General features: G+C 39.1%; 1 protein-coding gene across 1 annotated transcript in view; it reads right to left on the bottom strand.

Annotated features, from left to right (window-relative positions):
- Positions 1-5,567, bottom strand: part of PGM5 (phosphoglucomutase 5) — a 168,452-nt gene extending 162,885 nt beyond the window's left edge. Inside the window, exon 1 of the mRNA XM_037798108.1 lies at positions 4,863-5,567. Coding sequence (XP_037654036.1) covers positions 4,863-5,123 — 261 coding nt within the window. The 5' untranslated portion in view covers positions 5,124-5,567. The remainder of the gene's footprint in view (positions 1-4,862) is intronic.
- Positions 5,568-19,369: the final 13,802 nt, after the last annotated feature.

Here is a 19,369-nt window from a genome sequence, read left to right on the forward strand (position 1 = left end):
GTCAAATTACAGTTATCTGAGACGTAGTCGGTGGGCCATAATAATTCTGTACATTTCTTAGTGCTGTGATATTACAAAGTGTTTTCATGTGCAATGCTCCATTGAATTCCAAGAATAATTCAGGGATGCAGTCATACCCAATTTATAGATGTGGTAACAAAAGGTTTCAAGGCTTGTCAAGAGGCTGAGGCATTTGTCCTGCAACTTGTATGGCCGAGCTAGGAAAAGAACGTGGGCCTTCCAGCTGCTGCTGAAGTGCTTTCTCTACCATGCCTCATTGTGTAAGGATGAAGTCAAAACAGTGATTATCTGTATGAGGAAATCTGGTTTGGGTTTGCAGATGGGTATTGAGTTATATTTGGTGATCTATCTTTATTTAACCTATGGTTGCCTTTGGTTGTGACAGTCTGGTTCCATTAAAATAAAAACAGATTTTTAAGTGCTAAGTTATAGAGTTGTGCTGTCCAGTATGGTGGCTACTAGCCATAATGTCTATTTAAATTTAAATTAATTAGAATTAAAATTCAGTTTTTTCTGTTGCCCAAGATATATTTCAAGTGTTCAACAGTCACATGTGGGTAGTGGCTAGGACAGTGGAGATTCTAGAACACTTATTTCCATAATCACAGAAAGTTCTAATGGGCAGTGCTGTTACAGAGTGCCATCTCCAGAGAAAGAAGACATTAGAAAAAGTCAGAAAATTTTTTTCAGGCAGACATAATGCTGTTATCTGTTCAATATTAAAGATTTTAGAACAAAGAGGAGCAATTAAAGAGATGTGCTCATAGCCAAAGGTGAATCCACCCAGAAAAGGGCAAAGCCATTCTTATAGCCATTATGTTGCATTTAGGTCATGAACTCTTTTAAAAACCATTGTTTACAAACTAATCTTAATCACAATTCAGTTAAATAATAATATATACTCCTTGCACTTAGCAGTTATTTTATCTTTTGCTCTATATAGTATGGTGCAGCTTGTATCTTTAAAATGGAATTAAAATCACTTTTCAAAAATTTTCAGGTAAGTTCATATAAGACACATAAAAACTGGAAAAATAGGTAAAAAGTACTGTGTCTTCTCATGTATTCACTAATCCATTCAACTGAGCATATGAAAGTCCAAGAGTCTATAGTGATATTCAAGAAAGAAACAAATAAAACAAAATTAATTTGTCACCATTGGAGGTGGCTATTCCACCAAACCTTACTCTGAAAGTTTATAATTTTAAAAAAGAGAGAATTAAACATATATTCTGCCATTCCAGAAGAAACTGTAATTCAGAGTAACCAAATAGCCTGTCACGAGGGAAAGCCTTCTTTATAGAAAAATACCAGCTAACACATGTAAACGAAATTAGAGATTTAGAGAATCACCATTTTGAAACCCCTAAAGAAACGGTCCTTGCCTGAGTGGCAAGGATCACTAATAGATGCAAAAACAACTGGGAAAAGGTTGATAATGAACTGAATATTCATTCACATGCTACCAAAGCTCACCCCACAGACTACTGGCAAATGATGGTGGATACAAGCAGTTACCACCTTAACACTGTGCAGTTGATGGTGGGACAACCAGGGATTGTGTTTCCTAATATGATGCAATATGCACACACAGCATCACCTATAAAGTATTCTTGTAAAAAGAAATGCTGAACCTGAATCTAATTAAGCCTTTAGAATTAATTTCCAGCTCACAAGAAAAGCAGGGGATAGCAGGAAAAGTTAAACAATACCATGAAGAAGCAATCAGAAAAACTGCTACAGGACAGCTGACTTGGTCTATCCAATAAGTCAGTGTCATAAAAAATAAACAGGGGAGTGCTTTCTAGATTAAGGGAGACCTAAGAGAAGTAATCAAATGCAGCGTTTTTTGATTAAATGAAACAAGTTTGAACAAATCAGATATATAAGAAATTTCATAATAATTGGGGAAATATGAATGTGGACTTGGTAACAATATAAAGAAGCCATTCTTACATTGTTTAGGATGATAATGATACTTGATTATATAGAAAAAATGTTCTTTTTTTTAGCAGTCCATACTGAAAAATTTAGGGGTAAAATGTCATTTTCTTTAAAATACTGTAAAATACTTCAGTCAAAACAATAGAATGAAACAAATATAGCAAAATGTTAACAACTCAGGGTGTGGCCATGTGGATGCCATTAATCTATTTTCCCTGTGTATCTGAAAGTTTGAAAATTTTCTAATTTTGTGAAAAACATTTTTTAAATCCCAAATTGTATTGGTATATACTTGAGAATCTGTTTCAAACTTCATTAGTAATTAAAACATAAGTAGTTGTTTAGTTTATCATTCTAGAAATCCCATACTTCTCCTCCAGCAATTATAAAATCAAAGAACTGAAGTTGTTTATAGAAAATTGCTTTTAAAAATTAGCTTTTTCAATCAAAATCAAGATTTTCAAATAGAGAATACAGATTCAAGTCTACTCAAAGAGAACAAGTTCCAGTTTTCTACTATTTTTCTAACCTGTTTGTAAATATTCAATAGAAAATCCAAAAAAGGGCAAAGCATTTGAAATTGAAGTTCATCATTCCTACATGTAACTCAGCAGGGCAGGTGAGGAGACACGTGCATTCCCATCAATTTTCAAGTATTCAAGACCTATTTTGCTTACAGTTATCCAGACCCTTTAGTCCCTCTCTCCTGTAGCTGGCCGTCAGACTAGTAACTTCTCTTTAGCACAAACCCCCAAGAAGGTAAATAGAAAGAGGAAAAGATTTGTTAAAGCTGGATGCTTGAAATTTTGATTGATGTCCACCATTCCCCCTATCCATGCCCACTACCCTTAAAGGTAGACTTCTGGATTAAGACACAGATTCTGTGAGAATTTTAATTTGTTACTCTGTCCTTCATCACAAGGGCAAAGTTAACTATTGAACACTATTATCTCCTTAAAAAACAGTTCACTCTTTTAAAGTTAATGAAATGTGTTTATAAGGGAAGACCCATTGAAATAAGATGAAGGAGAATCCTTATGACAGTGTTCCAAGAAATAGTACAGCATAATAATAATTTGTCCATACAAATACATTGCAAATACATGTAGCTTCAAAATTATCCTGACCCGTGATAAACGTTGACAGGCCATTTTTCTCTCTCCCTGGAAAAACTGGCTCAAGGAGGAGTATGAAAGCTGCCATAGCTCTCCCAAGGCTCATTGTGCTCCATCATTCCACGAGAATAGCTTTGTCAGACAACAGTAAAAGACCATTTGTCAACCTCTCTCCAACTCCCAGATTCAAGCCAACTTTCATCAATCCCAAGTGAGAAGCCAGAGAGAAATTCAAGTCCTGTATCTCCACCATCAATATTTGCTGGGGTCAGAAGTCACAATTTCCATCCATCCCAGCCCTGTTTCTCCCAATTGCTTTTGGTCATTTTTTTTTTAATCCTCTTTGCCCATCCCAGAAACACCGAGAAGGGGAAATTATAGTGGACAAGAGTAATGCATGCACAATCCTAATGATTATTTTTAAAGTAAGAAATGAGAAAATAAAACAGAGGTTGGGAACAAGGGAGGAAAGCCAAATTCCAGATAACTACTACTTTCACTTTTTGAAATGTTTACATTCATTCATATATCTTCAAAGGAGTTCTCCCTTAAAGGAAAGTTCTATGTTAGTGGTTCTGACTACATTAACAAGGCTGAAATTACTTTTTTAGGCAATATTCCCCACAGATACTTCAGAGATCCCTGAAGTTAGGTGACACTCTTATAGGGGTCCTTCAGATGCCGCAGGACTTGGGAAGGAGGAAACAGGGGTGTATGGATGCACCAAAAGGTGCCCCTAGTTGTGTGTGTGTCGGTGGGGGGGGGGGGGTTAAGGGAGAGTAGGGGGTGGCAGGGAGAGGAGAAAAACCCCAGGTCTGAGTATTCAGATTGCAAAAGTAGACAGCAGAGGTCATGGGAGAAGGGAGAGGAAATGAGGGTAAAAACTGAAAGGGAGGAGAGGCAGGACATTGTCAAATGCCAAAAGGCACTTTAGAGAGAAGTTGGGGGTTGTTGCTTTAAGAAAGGCATGCTGCAAATCTCATTTCAGATATTTAGAGACATGCCTCCAGGGAATTGGGAGCCCAGACTATATAACATCAAACATATTGATTTCCATCCCATCCATAACCTGGTCAAATTAAAAAAATAATTCCCCTGTGTTAAGCAACTAATGATAATGATATTGAAAACCTTCAATGTCCACTCTGGCCAAATATGTCAGGGATCAACATTGCAGGGTGTGTGTTTGTTCTGAGACGACCCACTGCTAAATTTGGGGGAAGAAGATAATTGCAAAACAGGGCACAGAAAGAAAAAGGGGAAGGGGGAGGGGGAGGGGAAGAAGGGGGAGGAAGAAGAAGAAGAAGGAGAAGGACAAGAAGAAGAAGAAGAAGAAAAGAATAATAATAATAATGTTCGGAGCCTTTGAAAGAAGTCTGTGTGGAGAGGGAGGATAGTGAAAGCGGTTGGACGAAACATTTAAAACGGGGAGCTGCCATGGAATGGAAAGGGATGAGAAAGTGAACTTCTAAAAGAAGTTCTGCTGTACGTGAGCAGACTCAGGGAAGAATTCGGGGAGATAGGTAGGTTCAGGAGGTCCGGAGGAGCCTAAAGAAGGTCGGGGAGCCCCTAAGGATTTTCGGGGCAGTGGGTGCTGATATCGCCCGGGTCTCCGGGATGCGCCAGGGAGGATGCCCAGAATAGCAGCGGTGGGACGCTGGAGAAAGAGGAGCTGGGAGAGTGGCAAAGCCCGGGAGACTCTCTGAGACAGGCAGGCAGGAGGAGAGCTGGAGAGAGCGTCGCGGCGGGTCGGGACAAGAAAGGGGGCTCCAGGTCACTCACCCCGTTGGCCGCAGCCATCTGCACCACGACCTCGGTGGCCGTCCTGCTGAAGTACCTGCCATCGCTGCCCACCACCATGGTGCAGCCCTGGCGGTCGCGCAGGTCGATGGACGACAGCACGCTCTGGATGAAGTTGGGCAGGTAGTTGCGCTGGCCCTCGAAGAGGCCGGTGGGCCGCCGCAGCCCGCCGCCGCCGGTCGGCCTCTGGTCCTCGTAGGGTGCGGTGGGCACCGTCAGCACCGGGATGGGGCTCCCCTCCATGGCGCCTCCTGGCCGGTCCTGCCGCGGATCCCCGGGAGCCAGAGGGGATCTGCACCCGCCGGGGCCCCCCACTAGCCTGGCCGCGCGCCCGGACTCCGCCTCGCCCGGGGCCCCCTCCCAGCCGGCCCGCGGCCCGCGCGCCCGGCGCTCTGCGCCCTCCCGCGGCACACTGCGTTCCTTGCTCTCTGCGCGTCCTCTCTTTGCCCCAGAAGAGTTTGGCCGCTGCCTTTCAAGAAAGTTTTTCTCCTGCTCAAATTCCTCTGCAGCCGGATGGCCCAAGGTGCCCTCAGTTTTTTTTCCCAGCTGAATCCCCTTTCGGGGTGTCCCAAAGCCCGGTCCCAGCGTCAGCCACCCCAACCACGCGAAGCCTTCTCCTGCACCTAGCCCAAGCCTGCCCGGGGCGGTCTCTCCTCTCTGAGGCACACCCTCCGCTAGAAAATGGCCTGGGTGTGGTGAGAATTTGAGCCCCAGCCCCTCTCCTCTCCCACTGGCAGCCCTCTCTCCCTGTCTGCCTAGGAGTGAACAGTCTACAAGCACAAGATTTTCTTTTGAACAAGGACAGGGAAGGAGTTGGGAGGGGGCTGAAAGCTTTTGCCATCAGCGAACAGCTCCAGCCAAAAATAACCCTGGAAAGGCGAGCTGAGAATTGTTATCTTCTGCCAGCGCTGAAATTGGAGGCTGGGGCTGTGTGTGTGTGTGTGTGTGTGTGTGTGTGTGTGTGTGTGTACATCCTACCACTACCATTTGTTGCAGGGAATCACATACTGTCAGGCCCTTCAACCCAGCAGGATCCACACTTCCCCAGCCTCTCTGAAGGCGGCACTTTTCAATATGGAAGTGTTTGTTAGTTGTGGTGGTGACAACAGCAACACTGAATATTTCCTTATTCTTCTAGTCCTTGTCACCCTCCCTAACCCAGCTCCTGCTTAAAAACAGATTTTGTCCCACATTGTACTTGTCCACACTATTGAACTCTTACCAGAATTAATCACTCTCAATAGGAGAAGAATAATGCTCTTTTTAAAGTCCTACCTGGAATGAATGCACGCACCCACGTCTACAAAGAACTTTTGAATGCATCTTCTCATTCTACCGGGACTAGAGATTTTCTCCATTCTCTTCATAAAATGCACCTAAAATCTGAAACAAGAAATACTCCCAAAGAAAATGGGGGTAAACTAAAAGATAAAACACCAAGAAAGAATAAACAATTCCTATTTTTGCTTCTCTCTCCTTTAACCCTCAAGGGTTTTTGTACCCAGTAAGACTATTTACTAGCCTGAAATCTCCTGCTTCTCCTCACCCAAATATTGTCCACTTCCTCAGACAAAACTTAACTTGCTGCAAGGTTATAAAGTGTTTGATTATAGTAAGATAACAGATTAACAACTCAGACTTGTATACTTTTTTGCTGATAAAAGGCTTTGCATTTCTTGTTTCTTTGGAGGCACAAAACAACTAAAGGTAAGAATGACGTTCATATCATGCTCATTTTATAAATGAGAAGATGGAGGCTTTCTGTAAGGTCAAGGAAGTGGCCAAGATGGCACATGCAGTCAATCAGAACTCTTGTATTGCACCCCCACCCCACCCCCGCCACATTTTATTAATTTCACTGAAGTGTAATTGGGAAACCACTGAAACCACCAGCTGAAGACTGCTGGAATTTTTTAGCCATTCTCTTAAACAGTAAAGAATGTTCTTTTGCTTCTACTCTCTCCCTGACTTCTGAGAGCCTATCCCCCATACAGTTTCTAACTCTAATTGGTATATCTGAGAGTGTTGGTTTAGCACCAAATAGAACCATTCCAAGAAGATTGGATGGTATCAGTCCTTTGCCCCAGCAGAGACAAGGACACAGTCCGCAAGCCTCAGAGATGACCAAAATGCCTCCAGGACTCCATCTCTCCACATGCAGCTCCTGCCTCCCCCTTTACATCACCGTTATCTCCTCCCACAGCTCAGAGCCTTCCACAGGGCTGGGGACAAGGCACTGACATACTAAATTTTGCAGTTCTACTACCCAAGACGAAAGCCTCTATTTCCAAAATTCCCTAACACTCTGATTGGTCCAACTTGAGTCATGGCTCTAGCCACATACCCAAAATCTCATGGTGATTTGAGAAAACTGTTCCTCCAAAGTAGGGGGTGCTAGTCCCCAAAGGGAGAAGAGAGGGGCAACCAAACAGTAATCCTCCACCACACACTTGACACTTTCACTGATCATGTCATTCAAAAATTCAAAAACAATTTTTCTTTTCTCCTAATTCATAAAGCACTTTGTATTACTCAAAAGGAATGTAGCACGTACTGACGTGGGTTTCTATGCATCTTCTCTTGTCCAGCTGTGTATGACCTTGGAACAATTTCTTCAGTTCACCTCACTGTGTGTCCTCACTGTGAAATAAGGATAATTATAACCCCTAGCTCATTAATTGCTGGGAGAATTAAAGTATTTAGCACAGTGCTTGACAAAAGAAAGGTATTAAATAAATGTTCGCTGTTTAATTGATTGCCATTATTAACAAGAACCATGGCTCAAATCTTGGTAGGCCACCAATGTACCCAAAGGATCTTTGGTCACAGGTGATACTCTGTAAAGGTTGGCTCAATTATCTATGGTTCTTGACAACAGAAACTCAATACATATGGAGTAAGTAGACCTTGTAACCTACAGAAAGGGTTTAATATCTAAAGAAATCTCTTCAAAGTTGCTCCTAAATTTGATCAAGTTAATTTCTATGACTATATCACAGTGATGGAGAAAGAAAACCAAGAGGGCCCCATAGATTAATAAACAAACAAAACCTAAAAACCTCACCCATGGTTGCTCACTATTAAAAGTGAAGGTTAGATTAGATTAGTGTTTCCCACCTGTTTTCCCTAGAACTTTAGTGCTTCCCAAATGCTGCATAAAGCAAGAGTTTTAAAAACCCTGCTCCCGCTGCCCTGCTCTTGGAGCTTTATAATGAACATTTTCATATTAAAAGCTCTGAGAAGGCCTGCCAAAAAAGATACCAGTTTTAACTTAGTTTAACCTGATGTTTCCCAATGTATATGCACATGACCAATTTGCTTAGGGAAACAGAATAGGACTAGCTTTGTATCCACAGCTGGCAATCGCTCCCTGCACTCCTTGTATGTCCTCAGTGGGCTAGGTCAGGAATAAACCCATTTCCCAAATTCCAAAGGGCCAGTCGCCCCTTTGTGCTGAGCTCAGAGCGTCTCTGCAGCATGGGTCACAGTAGATGGTAGCTCTGTTAGCCTAGAGATGGCTCTCAGCCTTACCTGGGCTTTCAGGGAAAGGCATCTCACTGAGAATTCTCAGCATGAAACAGGAGCAACTGATATATCCTTCCTTCCCCTTGGGACTTCCTTGCTCTCGAGAATATGTCAAAGATCATCTTCATGAAGAGAACATACTCACTGGCTCAGCTGGACCAGTGTTTCTCAAAAAGAGTTACCGGGGGTAAAATAAGTGTTGAAACACTTTATACCTTACCTTCTTCATTTGGCTTCACAAAGCACATTAGGATATCAAAGGTTCTGTGAAGTCACAGAAAAAAAAAAATATTTAACTTTATTTAACCCAGCATTTACAGATTTTATTTGACCTTGGGGCCCTATTCCAAAAACACCTATTAACAGGTCAAATGCATTAATATTCCATGAAATACTTTAATGTCTGGGGTATCTCCCAGCAACATCAATCTGTGATTCTGTTATATACTATGGATTATTAAAAGTTTAATTTCTATCAGGTTTCCGTTTAGAAACTTGAGTGATTTTGAGACTTAAAATGAATTCACTATATACATGCATTTTATTTTTAATGTTTTCTTCTTCCATACTTCCCCAACACCCACACCCATCCCCTGGCTGGCATTAAAGCACATATCTCCTAGGCCCACGGTAGCTATATACTCCTACTGCGTCAATGAGTGCTAAAGACATGCTGTTGAGTAGTCACTGAGTCTAAGACCAAAAGAAATACCAAAAGTACAGAACAAGAGGCAGAGAAGCAAGTGGGGAAATGTCACAGGGTACTAAGGAAGGGCTAGTTCCCCTTCTAATCTGCCCCAAAATCTTCTGGTTTGATCAGGGGCAGGGGGAACAACAGTCAATTATATATATTTCAAACAACTCCTAAAATACCACCTTTCACTAAGCCTTCTGTTCCCCAACAAACAAAATAATAGTCATTCAAACAGAACGTTCTGCTTCTCTAATTTCTCCACTGAACAGCAAATGAATGAACTTCCAAGTAACACAAAGGTGTGAGTAATGTGTTATCTGGTAAATGTTTGTGCACTTGTCTCTGTGTCCTTATATCTCAGGTTTCAACTCTGTTTTTCACCTTCACCAGCAACTACCCATGTGGCCCTGGACAAATTGCTTACCCTCTCTAAACCTCAGTTTCTGCATCTGTAAAATGGATGTAATAACCCTACCTCATAGGGTTGATAAAAGTATTTAAAGAGTTGTTATGTGAAAATCGCGTAGTGCAGTGCCTGGCATATAACAAGGGCTTAATAAATATTTGATGCAATTATTATGATTATTTATTACTATTACTAAAGTAATTATGCTACTATAACATTATACTACACTATACATACTTATTATGTATAATTATTATTATTCTATCAGGTTGTACTGTCTTTAAAGACAGTCATGGGCTGTGTCTGTTTAACCTTTTTGGCACATTATCTAGCACATTATCACATGCAAATTAGTGAATAGTGTTGTTAAGGATGAAAAAATTATTTTGATGACTCCTTAATACTTTGTAATTAACTGTGAAAAGAAGCCATCAGCCCAACAACCTGAAAAAAAATTCCAGTTACTCTGGAGTTTGGTTTTGGAGGTAGCCTCAGAATGCCCGGGAATGTTGAAGTGCTGTTACCAAATCTTCTGAGGCCAGCACAAGAAGATGATGTGAAAAAATAATTCAAGTGTGATTTCCTGGCTTCTACTTTTCTGGCCCCAGCTTTGAAAAGCATTTCATATTGATTAACTAACCAGTGAGTGTAATTAACAGCACTGAATTATGTGTGTGATTGTTGAAAAGGGAAGTTTAAAGTCATGTATGTCACTAGAAGGAAACCTAGAGGATAAAACATGGGACTGTATAGCAAAATGAACCCTGTGGTGGATGATAACTGTGATTAACAGCACAAATATAAAAATGTTCTTTTGTTGACTAGAACAAATGTATGCTACTATTACAAGGAATTAATAATAGAGTGATATATGGAAAAATGTACATATTGCAAACTGTGGACCAAAATTAACAGTAATATCTTAATATTCTTTCATCAACAGTAACAAATGTCCCACACCAATACTAGGGGTAAACAAAAGGAGGAAATAAAGGGGTATGAGATGTTTTGGGTTTTCTTTTATATTTTTATTTTATCTTATTGTTTTTTGGAGTAACGAAAATATTCTAAAATTGATTGTGGTGATGATCACATAACTATGTGATGATATTGGGAGCCACTGATTGTACACTTTGGATGGATTATATAGCGTGTGAATATATCTCAATAAAACTGCAAAAAAAAAAAAAACCCACAAAACTATGTTCTCTGGAAAGCAAAAGATTTCAATTTAATTCAGTTTTACTGAAAAATGATAGGCCTCTGATCTGCCAAAGATGAAGAATGAATTTCCAGGTTTCTCCCACACTACCTGGAAACATCAGTAATACACAATAACAGATTATAAGAAAACAGAAATATTCTAATCCAATTTCTTTAATTTATAAGTCAGAAGTTTACTTTTCTAGAGTAATCTCTATCCTTTTTTAAATAACTGAACTTTGTTTCTAAAGGCTTCAATTAAGAAGGAAATGTATTTTCCATATTTAATATAAATTATATTCCATTAATCATTTGCAATCTTAGCCTACATGGAATTTTTCTTTGGTGGTTTTTATGTTTGGGTTTTAGGAGGGACCCCAAATATATGGCTAATCTCTGTATAAATATTTTAACATTCCTATGTAAAGAAGTTTTTTAAAAGCTATTTTATATCCATCTGTGTCATGGAGCTGAATAGCAAATACATACTTACAAGCCAGTATTCTTGCCTTATGGATGCATTTTTTTCAGCTGTGAAGTCTGGGTGAATTTGCCTGACTGATACTAAAATACTATGTCACCAGAAACAGTCAATTTTATGAACGATGCCATCCTCATGTTCTGCGAGCCTGGCCCAGCCCCAGCTCAGGTTTTCCTTACTCAGCTGCCCAAGGCTACCAGGAACCATGATCCCCTGCAATTCTATGTGCCCTGCCTGACCAATTTTCCCCATCAGATCACAGGTAACTGAGGGCACACTACTTTGAAAATTTACCCAAGCTAATGAAGGGACAATGTACACAACACACTGCATTTTTAAACATTTGTTACAATTGATAATAGCACATTTGTATAATTGTATTATTAATTATAGTCCATGGTTTACCTTAGAATCAACTATTAGTGTGGTGTAGTTCCATCAATTTTATTTTATGTTTTCATTGTTATCATATATACAGTCAAATATTTCCCCTCTTGATTACATTCAGATATATATTTCAGTGCTGTTAATTACGTTCACAATATTGTGCTGCCATCACCACCACCCATTACCAAAACAACTCCATCATTTCAAATAGGAATGCCGTAAATTTTAAGCTTTAACTTCCCATTTCCCACCTCTACCCCATCCCCTGGTAACCTGCATTCTGGATTCTGACTCTATGAGTTTGCTTATTCTAATTGTTTCAAATCAGTGTGATCATACAATATTTGTCCTTTTGTGTCTGGCTTATTTCAATCCACGTATCTTCAAGGTTCATCATGTAGCATGTATCAGGACTTCATTCCTTTTTATGGCTGAATTATATTCTATTTTATGTGTATATAACACATTTTGTCCATTCATCGGTTGATAGACACTTGGCTTGCTTCCATCATTTGCCAATTGTGAATAATGCCGCTATGAACATCAGTGTGAAAATATCTGTTCACATACCTGCTTTCAATTCTTAGGGGTATGTACCTAGTGGTAGGATTCCCGGGTCATGTGGTAGTTTTATGCTTAGCTTTCTGAGGGACTCCTGAACTGTCTTCCACAGCAGCTACACCATTTCACATTGCCACCAGCAGTGAATGAGTGTTCTTATTTCTCCACATCCACTCCAACACTTGTTATTTTTCATTTTTTTTTAATAGCAGTCATTCTAATGGATGTGAAATGGTATCTCATTGTGGTTTTGATTTGCCTAATAGCTATTCCCTAATAGCTAGTGATGTTGAACATCTTTTCATGTACTTTCTGGCCATTTGTAAATCTTCTTTGAGGAGATGTCTATTCAAGTCTTTTGTCCATTTTTCAATTGGATTGTTTGCCCTTCTGTTGTTAAGTTGAAGGATTTCTTTACATATTCTGGGTATTAAACCCTTATTAGATATGTGGTTTTCAAGTATTTTCTTCCATTGGGTAGGGTTTAGTTTTACTTTCATGATAAAGTCCTATGAGGAATAAATTTTTTTAATTTTGATGAGGTCCCATTTATCCACTTTTTTCTTTTGTTGCTTATACTTTGGGGGGTAAAATCTAAGAAACTATTGCATAACACAAAGTCCTGAAGATGCTATCTTATGTTTTCTTCTAGGCATTTGATAATTCTGGCTCTATTATTTAGGTCTTTGATCCATTTGGGGTTGATTTTTTTTATAAGGTGTGAGGTAGGGGTCCTCCTTTTTTTGCAAATGGAGATTCAGGTTTTCCAGCATCATTTGCTGAAGCAACTGTTCTTTCCCAGTTGAGTGGTCTTTTGCCCCCTTGGCAAATATCAGTTGACCATAAATGTGAGGGTTGATTTTTGAACTCTCAATTCTATTCCATTGATCTACATGTCTATCCTTATGCCAGTATCATGTTGTTTTGGTTACTGTGGTTTTATAAGTTTTAAGATCAGGAAGTGTGAGTCTTCCAAATTCATTCTTCTTTTCCAAGACGGCTTTCACTAGTTGAGGCCCCTTATCTTTCCAAATAATTTGATGACTGACTTTTCCATTTCTGTCAAGAAGGTTGTTTGAATTTTGATTGAGGTTGCATTGAATCTATAAATTGCTTTGGATAGGACTGACATCCTAATGATATTTAGTCTTCCAGTCCATGATGTTCTTCCATTTATTTAGGCCTTCTTTGATTTTGTTTAGCCATGTTTTGTAGTTTTCTGTGTGCAAGTCCTTTACATGTTTGGTTAAACTTATTCCTTGATATTTGATTTTTTAGTTGCTTTTGTGAATTGAAGTTTTTATTGATTTCTTCTTCTGATTGTTCATTGCTTGTGTAAAGAAACATTACTGATTTTGGGGTGTTGATCATGTACTCCGCCACTTTGCTGAATTCATTCATTAGCTCTAGGAGCTTTGTTGTGGACCTTTCAGGATTTTCTGTTATATAGGATCATGCTATCTGCAAATAGGGAAAGTTTTACTTTTTCCTATCTAATTTGGATGTTTTTTGTTTATTTTACTTGTCTAATAGGCTGGCTAGAACTTCCAGTATAATGTTGAATAACAGTGGTGACAGTAGGCATCCTTGTCTTGTTCCTAATCTTAGACAGAAACCTTTCAGTTGTTTACCACTAAGTAGGATGTTAACTGGGCTCTTCATATATGCCCTTTATCATGTTAAGGAAGTTTCCTCCTATTCTTGGTATTCTAAGTGTTTTGATCAAGAAGGGCTGCTGGATTTTGTCAAATGCCTTTTCTGCATCAATTGAGATGATCATGTTTTTTTTTTTCCTTTACTGTGCTAATGTGATGTATTACAGTAATTGATTTGCTTATGTTGAATCACTCTTGCATACCAAGGATAAATCCCACTTGAAATTCTTTTAATATGCTTTTGGATTCAGTTTTCCAGCATTTTGTTGAGGAGTTTTGCATCTATATTCATAAGAGATATTGGTCTGTATTTTTCTTTCCTTGTGGGGTCTTTATCCGGCTTTGGTATGAGGGTGATGTTTTCCTTGTAGAATGAATTAGGGAGTGTTTACTCTTCAATTTTCAGGAAGACTTTGAGCAGAATTGGAGTTAAGTCTTCTTGCAATGTTTGGTAGAATTCCCCTGTGAAGTCATCTGTTCCTAGGTTTTTCTTTTTTGGGAGATTTCTGATTGCTGATTCAATTTCTTTACTAGTAATTGGTTTGTTAAGATATTCTATTTCTTCTTGAATCAATGGAGGTAGTTTGTGTGTTTCTAAGAATTGTCCATTTCATCTAGATTATCTATATTATATTGGTAATGGCATCCTCTTATAGTCCTTTTTATTTCAGCAGGGTCAGTAGTAATATCTCTTTTTCATTTCAGATTTCATTATTTGTATCCTCTTCTTTTTTTTCTTTGTCAATCTAGCTAAAAGTTTGTCAATTTTATTGATCTGTCCAAGGAACCAATATTTGGTTTTATCAATTCTCACTATTGTTTTTTGTTTGTTTGTTTCCTAAAGTATTCATCTCCACTCTAATCTTTGTTATTACCTTCCTTCTGCTTGCTTTGGGTTTAGTTTGTTCTTATTTTTCTAGTTCTTCCAGTTTTGAGGTTAGGTATCTGATTTGAAGTCTTCCTTCTTTTTTAATGAAAGCAGTTAGAGCTGTAAACTTCTCTCTCAGCACTGCCTTCACTACATCCCTTAAGTTTTGGCATTCTGTATTTCATTTTCAATTGCGTCAAGATATTTCCTAATTTCATTTCTGATTTCCTCTTTAACCCATTGGTTGTTTAACAGTATGTTGTTTAATTTCCACATATTTGTGAATTTTCCATTTCTCCTTCTGCTATTGATTTCTAGCTTCATTCTGTTGTGGTCAGATAATATACGTTGTATGATTTCAATATTTTTTAATTTATTGAGACTTGTTTTGTGACCTAACATATGGTCTATCCTGGAGGATTAACTATAAGCACTTGAGAAGAATGTGTATTCTGCTTTTTTGAGCAAAGTGTTCTATATATGCCTGTAGGTCTAGGTGGTTTGGAATATCATTCAAGTCTTGTATTTTCTTATTAATCTTCTGACTAGATGTTCTATCTATTATTAAAAGTGGTGTATTAAACTCTCCTCCTACTAATGTAGAACCATCAATTTCTCCCTTCAAATCCGTTAGTATTTGTTTCATATATTTTGGTATTCTATGGTTAGGGGCATATATATTTATAATTGTTGCCTCTTCTGGTTGAATTTTCCCCTTTGTTAGTATATGGTGACCTTCTTTGTCCCTCATAATGGTTTTTTACTAAAGTCTATTTTATCTGATATTAGTATACCTTCCCTAGCTCTCTTTTTGTTACTACTTGCTTGGTATAATTTTTTTCCATACTTTCACCCTCAAACTACTTGTATCTTTGAATTTTAAAGTGAGTGTCTTGCAAAACACCATATAGTTGGGTCATAGTTTTTATCCATTTTGCCAATCTCTGCCTTTTGATTGGAGAGTTTAATCCATTTACATTTAAAGTTACTACTGATAGTGCAGGACTTTCTTCTGCCATTTTGATATTTAGCCTTTGTATATCTTATAACTTTTTTGTCCCTCAGTTCTTCCATTAATGCCTATTTTTATATTTATTTGATTTTTTTTTTGTATCATACCATATTGAATGTCTTCTCTTTTCTATCTAGATATACTTTAATCTGTTTCCCTTGTGGTTATCATGGGGTTAAAATTTAACATCCTAAATATATAACAAACTGTGCCAGTTTGAATGTATTATGTCCCCCAAAAGCCATATTCTTTGATGTACTCTTATGTGGGCAGAGGTTATCAGTGTTGATTAGATTGTAATTATTTGAGTGTTTCTTTGGAATGCGCCCCACCCAGCTGTGGGTGATGACTCTGATTGGATAATTTCCATGGAGGTGTTGCTTCGCCCATTCAGGGTGGGTGCACCTTGAGTCTCTGGAGCCATATAAATGAGCTGAGGGACAGAGGGAACTCAGAGCAGCTGAGAGTGATGTTTTGAAGAGGAGCTACAGCCAAGAGGGACACTTTGAAGAAAGCACAGGCGCTGCAGATGAGAGAGTTTGAAAACAGCCATTGAAAGCAGACTCTTGCTCCAGAGAAGCTGAAAGAGGACAAATATCCCAAGTGCAACTAAGAGTGACATTTTTGAGGAACTGCAGCCTAGAGAGGAACACCCTGGGAGAAAGCCATTTTGAAACCAGAACTTTGGAGCAGACACCAGCCACGTGCTTTCCCAGCTAACAGAGGTTTTCCGGACACCATTGGTCATCCTCCAGTGAAGGTACCTGATTGCTGATGTGTTACCTTGGACACTTTATGGCCTTAAGACTGTAACTGTGTAACCAAATAAACCCCCTTTTATAAAAGCCAATTCTTCTCTGGTGTTTTGCATTCTGGCAGCATTAGCAAACTAGAACACAAACATATTTGGTATAACACCAATTTAACTCCAATAGCAGACACATATACTTTTCCTTTCCTTATACCCCTCTGCCTCCCATCTTTTTTCTTGTACTTGTTATTACTTATATCTTTGTACATCACATGTGCAAATCCATAGATTTATCATTACTTTTCTGCATTTTCATTTTAGCACCTGAAGGAAGTAAGAAGTGGAGTTACATACCAAAAAGTACACTACAATAATACTGGCACTTATAATTACAAAATGGTTACCTTTTCCACAGGTCTTTATTTCTTGATTCATGTCTTTTGCTGAGTTTGGGAAGTTCTCATCATTATTTCTTTGAATATTCCTTCTCCCTCTTTCTCTCTTCTCCTTCTAGGATTCCCATAATACATATCTTGGTATGCTTGATGATGTTGCAGACGTGTTTTAGGCTATTTTCACATTTTATAATTCTTTTTTCTTTCTGCTCTTCAGCCTTACTCATTTTAAGTGTCTTTCTTCGAGTTCACTGATTCTTTCTTCTGTCAGCTCTAATCTGCTTTTGAACATCTCCTGGGAATTTTTTCATTTCAGTTATTGTGGTCTTCAACTCCACTAGTTCTTTTTGGTTCCTTTTTAAAATTTCTATCTCTTTACTAAGATCTCATATTGCTCATTCCTTGTTTTCCTAATATTCTTTAGTTCTTTCTTTGTATTTTCCTTCATTTCCTTGATCATTTTTAAGATCATTTTTTTAAGGGCTCTGTTCAGTGTGTCCACATCCTAGTCTTCATTGGTAGTTTCTGGATTTTTATCCCCTCCCACTGGATGTGCCCTCATTTCCTATTTCTTTTTCTGTCTTGTACTCCTGATGCACATCGTACATTTTAATATTTTAAAACTTTAACCCTGGGGTTTATTCCCTGAGATATCTGTTTCTTGATTTTGTAAACAGCTCATGATAAGACAGAGATTTTCTTGAGCTTCAGTCCTTATATCAGGAAGGTCTCTTTCTGGGCCTCTGTCTTGTCCTCAGCCTTTTTTTTTTTTTTTTTTTTTCCTAGTTTTTTTTTTTTTAATTGAGATATAGTCACGTACCATGTAGTCATACAAAACAGAGTACATTCAATTGTCTACAGTACCATTATATACTTGTGCATTCATCACCAAAATCAATTTTTGACATTGTCATTACCACACACATAGAAATAATAAGAATAAAAATTAAAGTGAAAAAGAACAATTAAAGTAAAAAAGAACACTGGGTGCCTTTTTTTTCCTTCCCCCATTTTTCTGCTCATCCATCCATAAACTAGACAAAGGGGAATGTGGTCCATATGGCTTTCCCAATCACATTGTTACCCCTCATAAGCTACATTTTTATATAATTGTCTTCAAGATTCATGGGTTCTGGGTTGTAGTTTGATAGTTTCAGGTATTTACTGCTAGCTATACCAGTTCATTAGGACCTAAAGAGGGTTGTCTATATTGTGTGTAAAAGTGCCCACCAGAGTGAGCTCTCGGCTCCTTTTGGAATCTCTCTGCCACTGAAGCTTATTTCATTTCCTTTCATTTCCCCCTTTTGGTCAAGAAGATGTTCTCCATCCTATGATGCCAGGTCTGGATTCCTCCCCGGGAGTCATATTCCACATTGCCAGGGATATTTACTCCCCTGGGTGTCAGATCCCACGTAGGGGGAGGGCAATGATTTCACCTGCCAAGTTGGCTTAGCTAGAAAGAGAGGGCCACATCTGAGCAACAAAGAGGCTTTTGGGAGGAGGCTCTTACTGTCCTCAGCTTTTGCTTGTTAGTTGTCTTGGAGTTTCCCTGTTTACATGAGTTTGGTCGTCCTCTCTGCTTCTTAGTTAGGAGACAGATTTCCCTCTCCTGGGTGTTTGAAGCTGACAAGCCTTTGCCCCAGATTGTCTGCCTCTATAGTTTCTTACACTCCTTTCATTGTCTCAAGCTGCTTTTGCCTGGGGGGCAAATTATGGGAGGAAGGCCATGCTGGACAGGACCACCATGGGGGCACAGACCAACTCCAAAGTGCTGTGGGGATGGGGCCAGGAAGGGTGCCAAGAGCTTCTTCTATGGCTTTCCAAAGCTCATCTTTCCTGCCTGCCAAGGAAATGCAGCTAACTGCCCCCCACAGCCATGAGGAAGCACAGTGTCTTGAAATCTTCTCTTCCTTAGTTTCTGTCCAGGGTAGGTTAAAACAATGGATGCCCTCAGAGCTGGGATCCCAGCCATCCAAAGTCGCTAAATCAAAAGCTATGATCAGTGATTGGCCACGCCCACCTCTGGTCCTAAGGAAAAGGATTATTACTTCCCCTTCTGTCACCAGAGAGCTAGCCAGGTGCTGGACCCCAAGGAAGCCTGTCTCAAGACTGTGCGATGGGCAACAGTAGCCACTGCAGAGAGAGCTATTTATTACTCTTTGCTATAATTTATCAGCCTCTTCCTCTAGCTCTTTCCTGGATGCTGTACAGTGTTCCTCTCGCTACCAGTTTCAAAACAGTTTGTTTCAGACAGTTCCTGCCTGTTCTTTTGGAAAGACTAAGTCCCTGAGCTCACTACTCTGCATCTTCCCATAATCCTGACAACATACTGCATTTTAAGCCAGGGTTACAGTCAAGAGTGGTGCCAATCATCAGGGTTTCATGGGCTAAAATATGGCTATGAACTCCAAAGGGAAACCCATGAGCATCTTCATCATTTGCTTTGGCATTTTAATTCCCAGTGTTTCTAATATTTCCCCTGAAACCAGAAAGTTAGAAAGTTATTTCCTAGTAAGACGGTCACTTTTCATTGCCATATAATCCATTTTCC

Source organism: Choloepus didactylus, chromosome 10 (assembly GCF_015220235.1).
Source record: "Choloepus didactylus isolate mChoDid1 chromosome 10, mChoDid1.pri, whole genome shotgun sequence".
Lineage (NCBI taxonomy): Eukaryota > Metazoa > Chordata > Mammalia > Pilosa > Megalonychidae > Choloepus > Choloepus didactylus.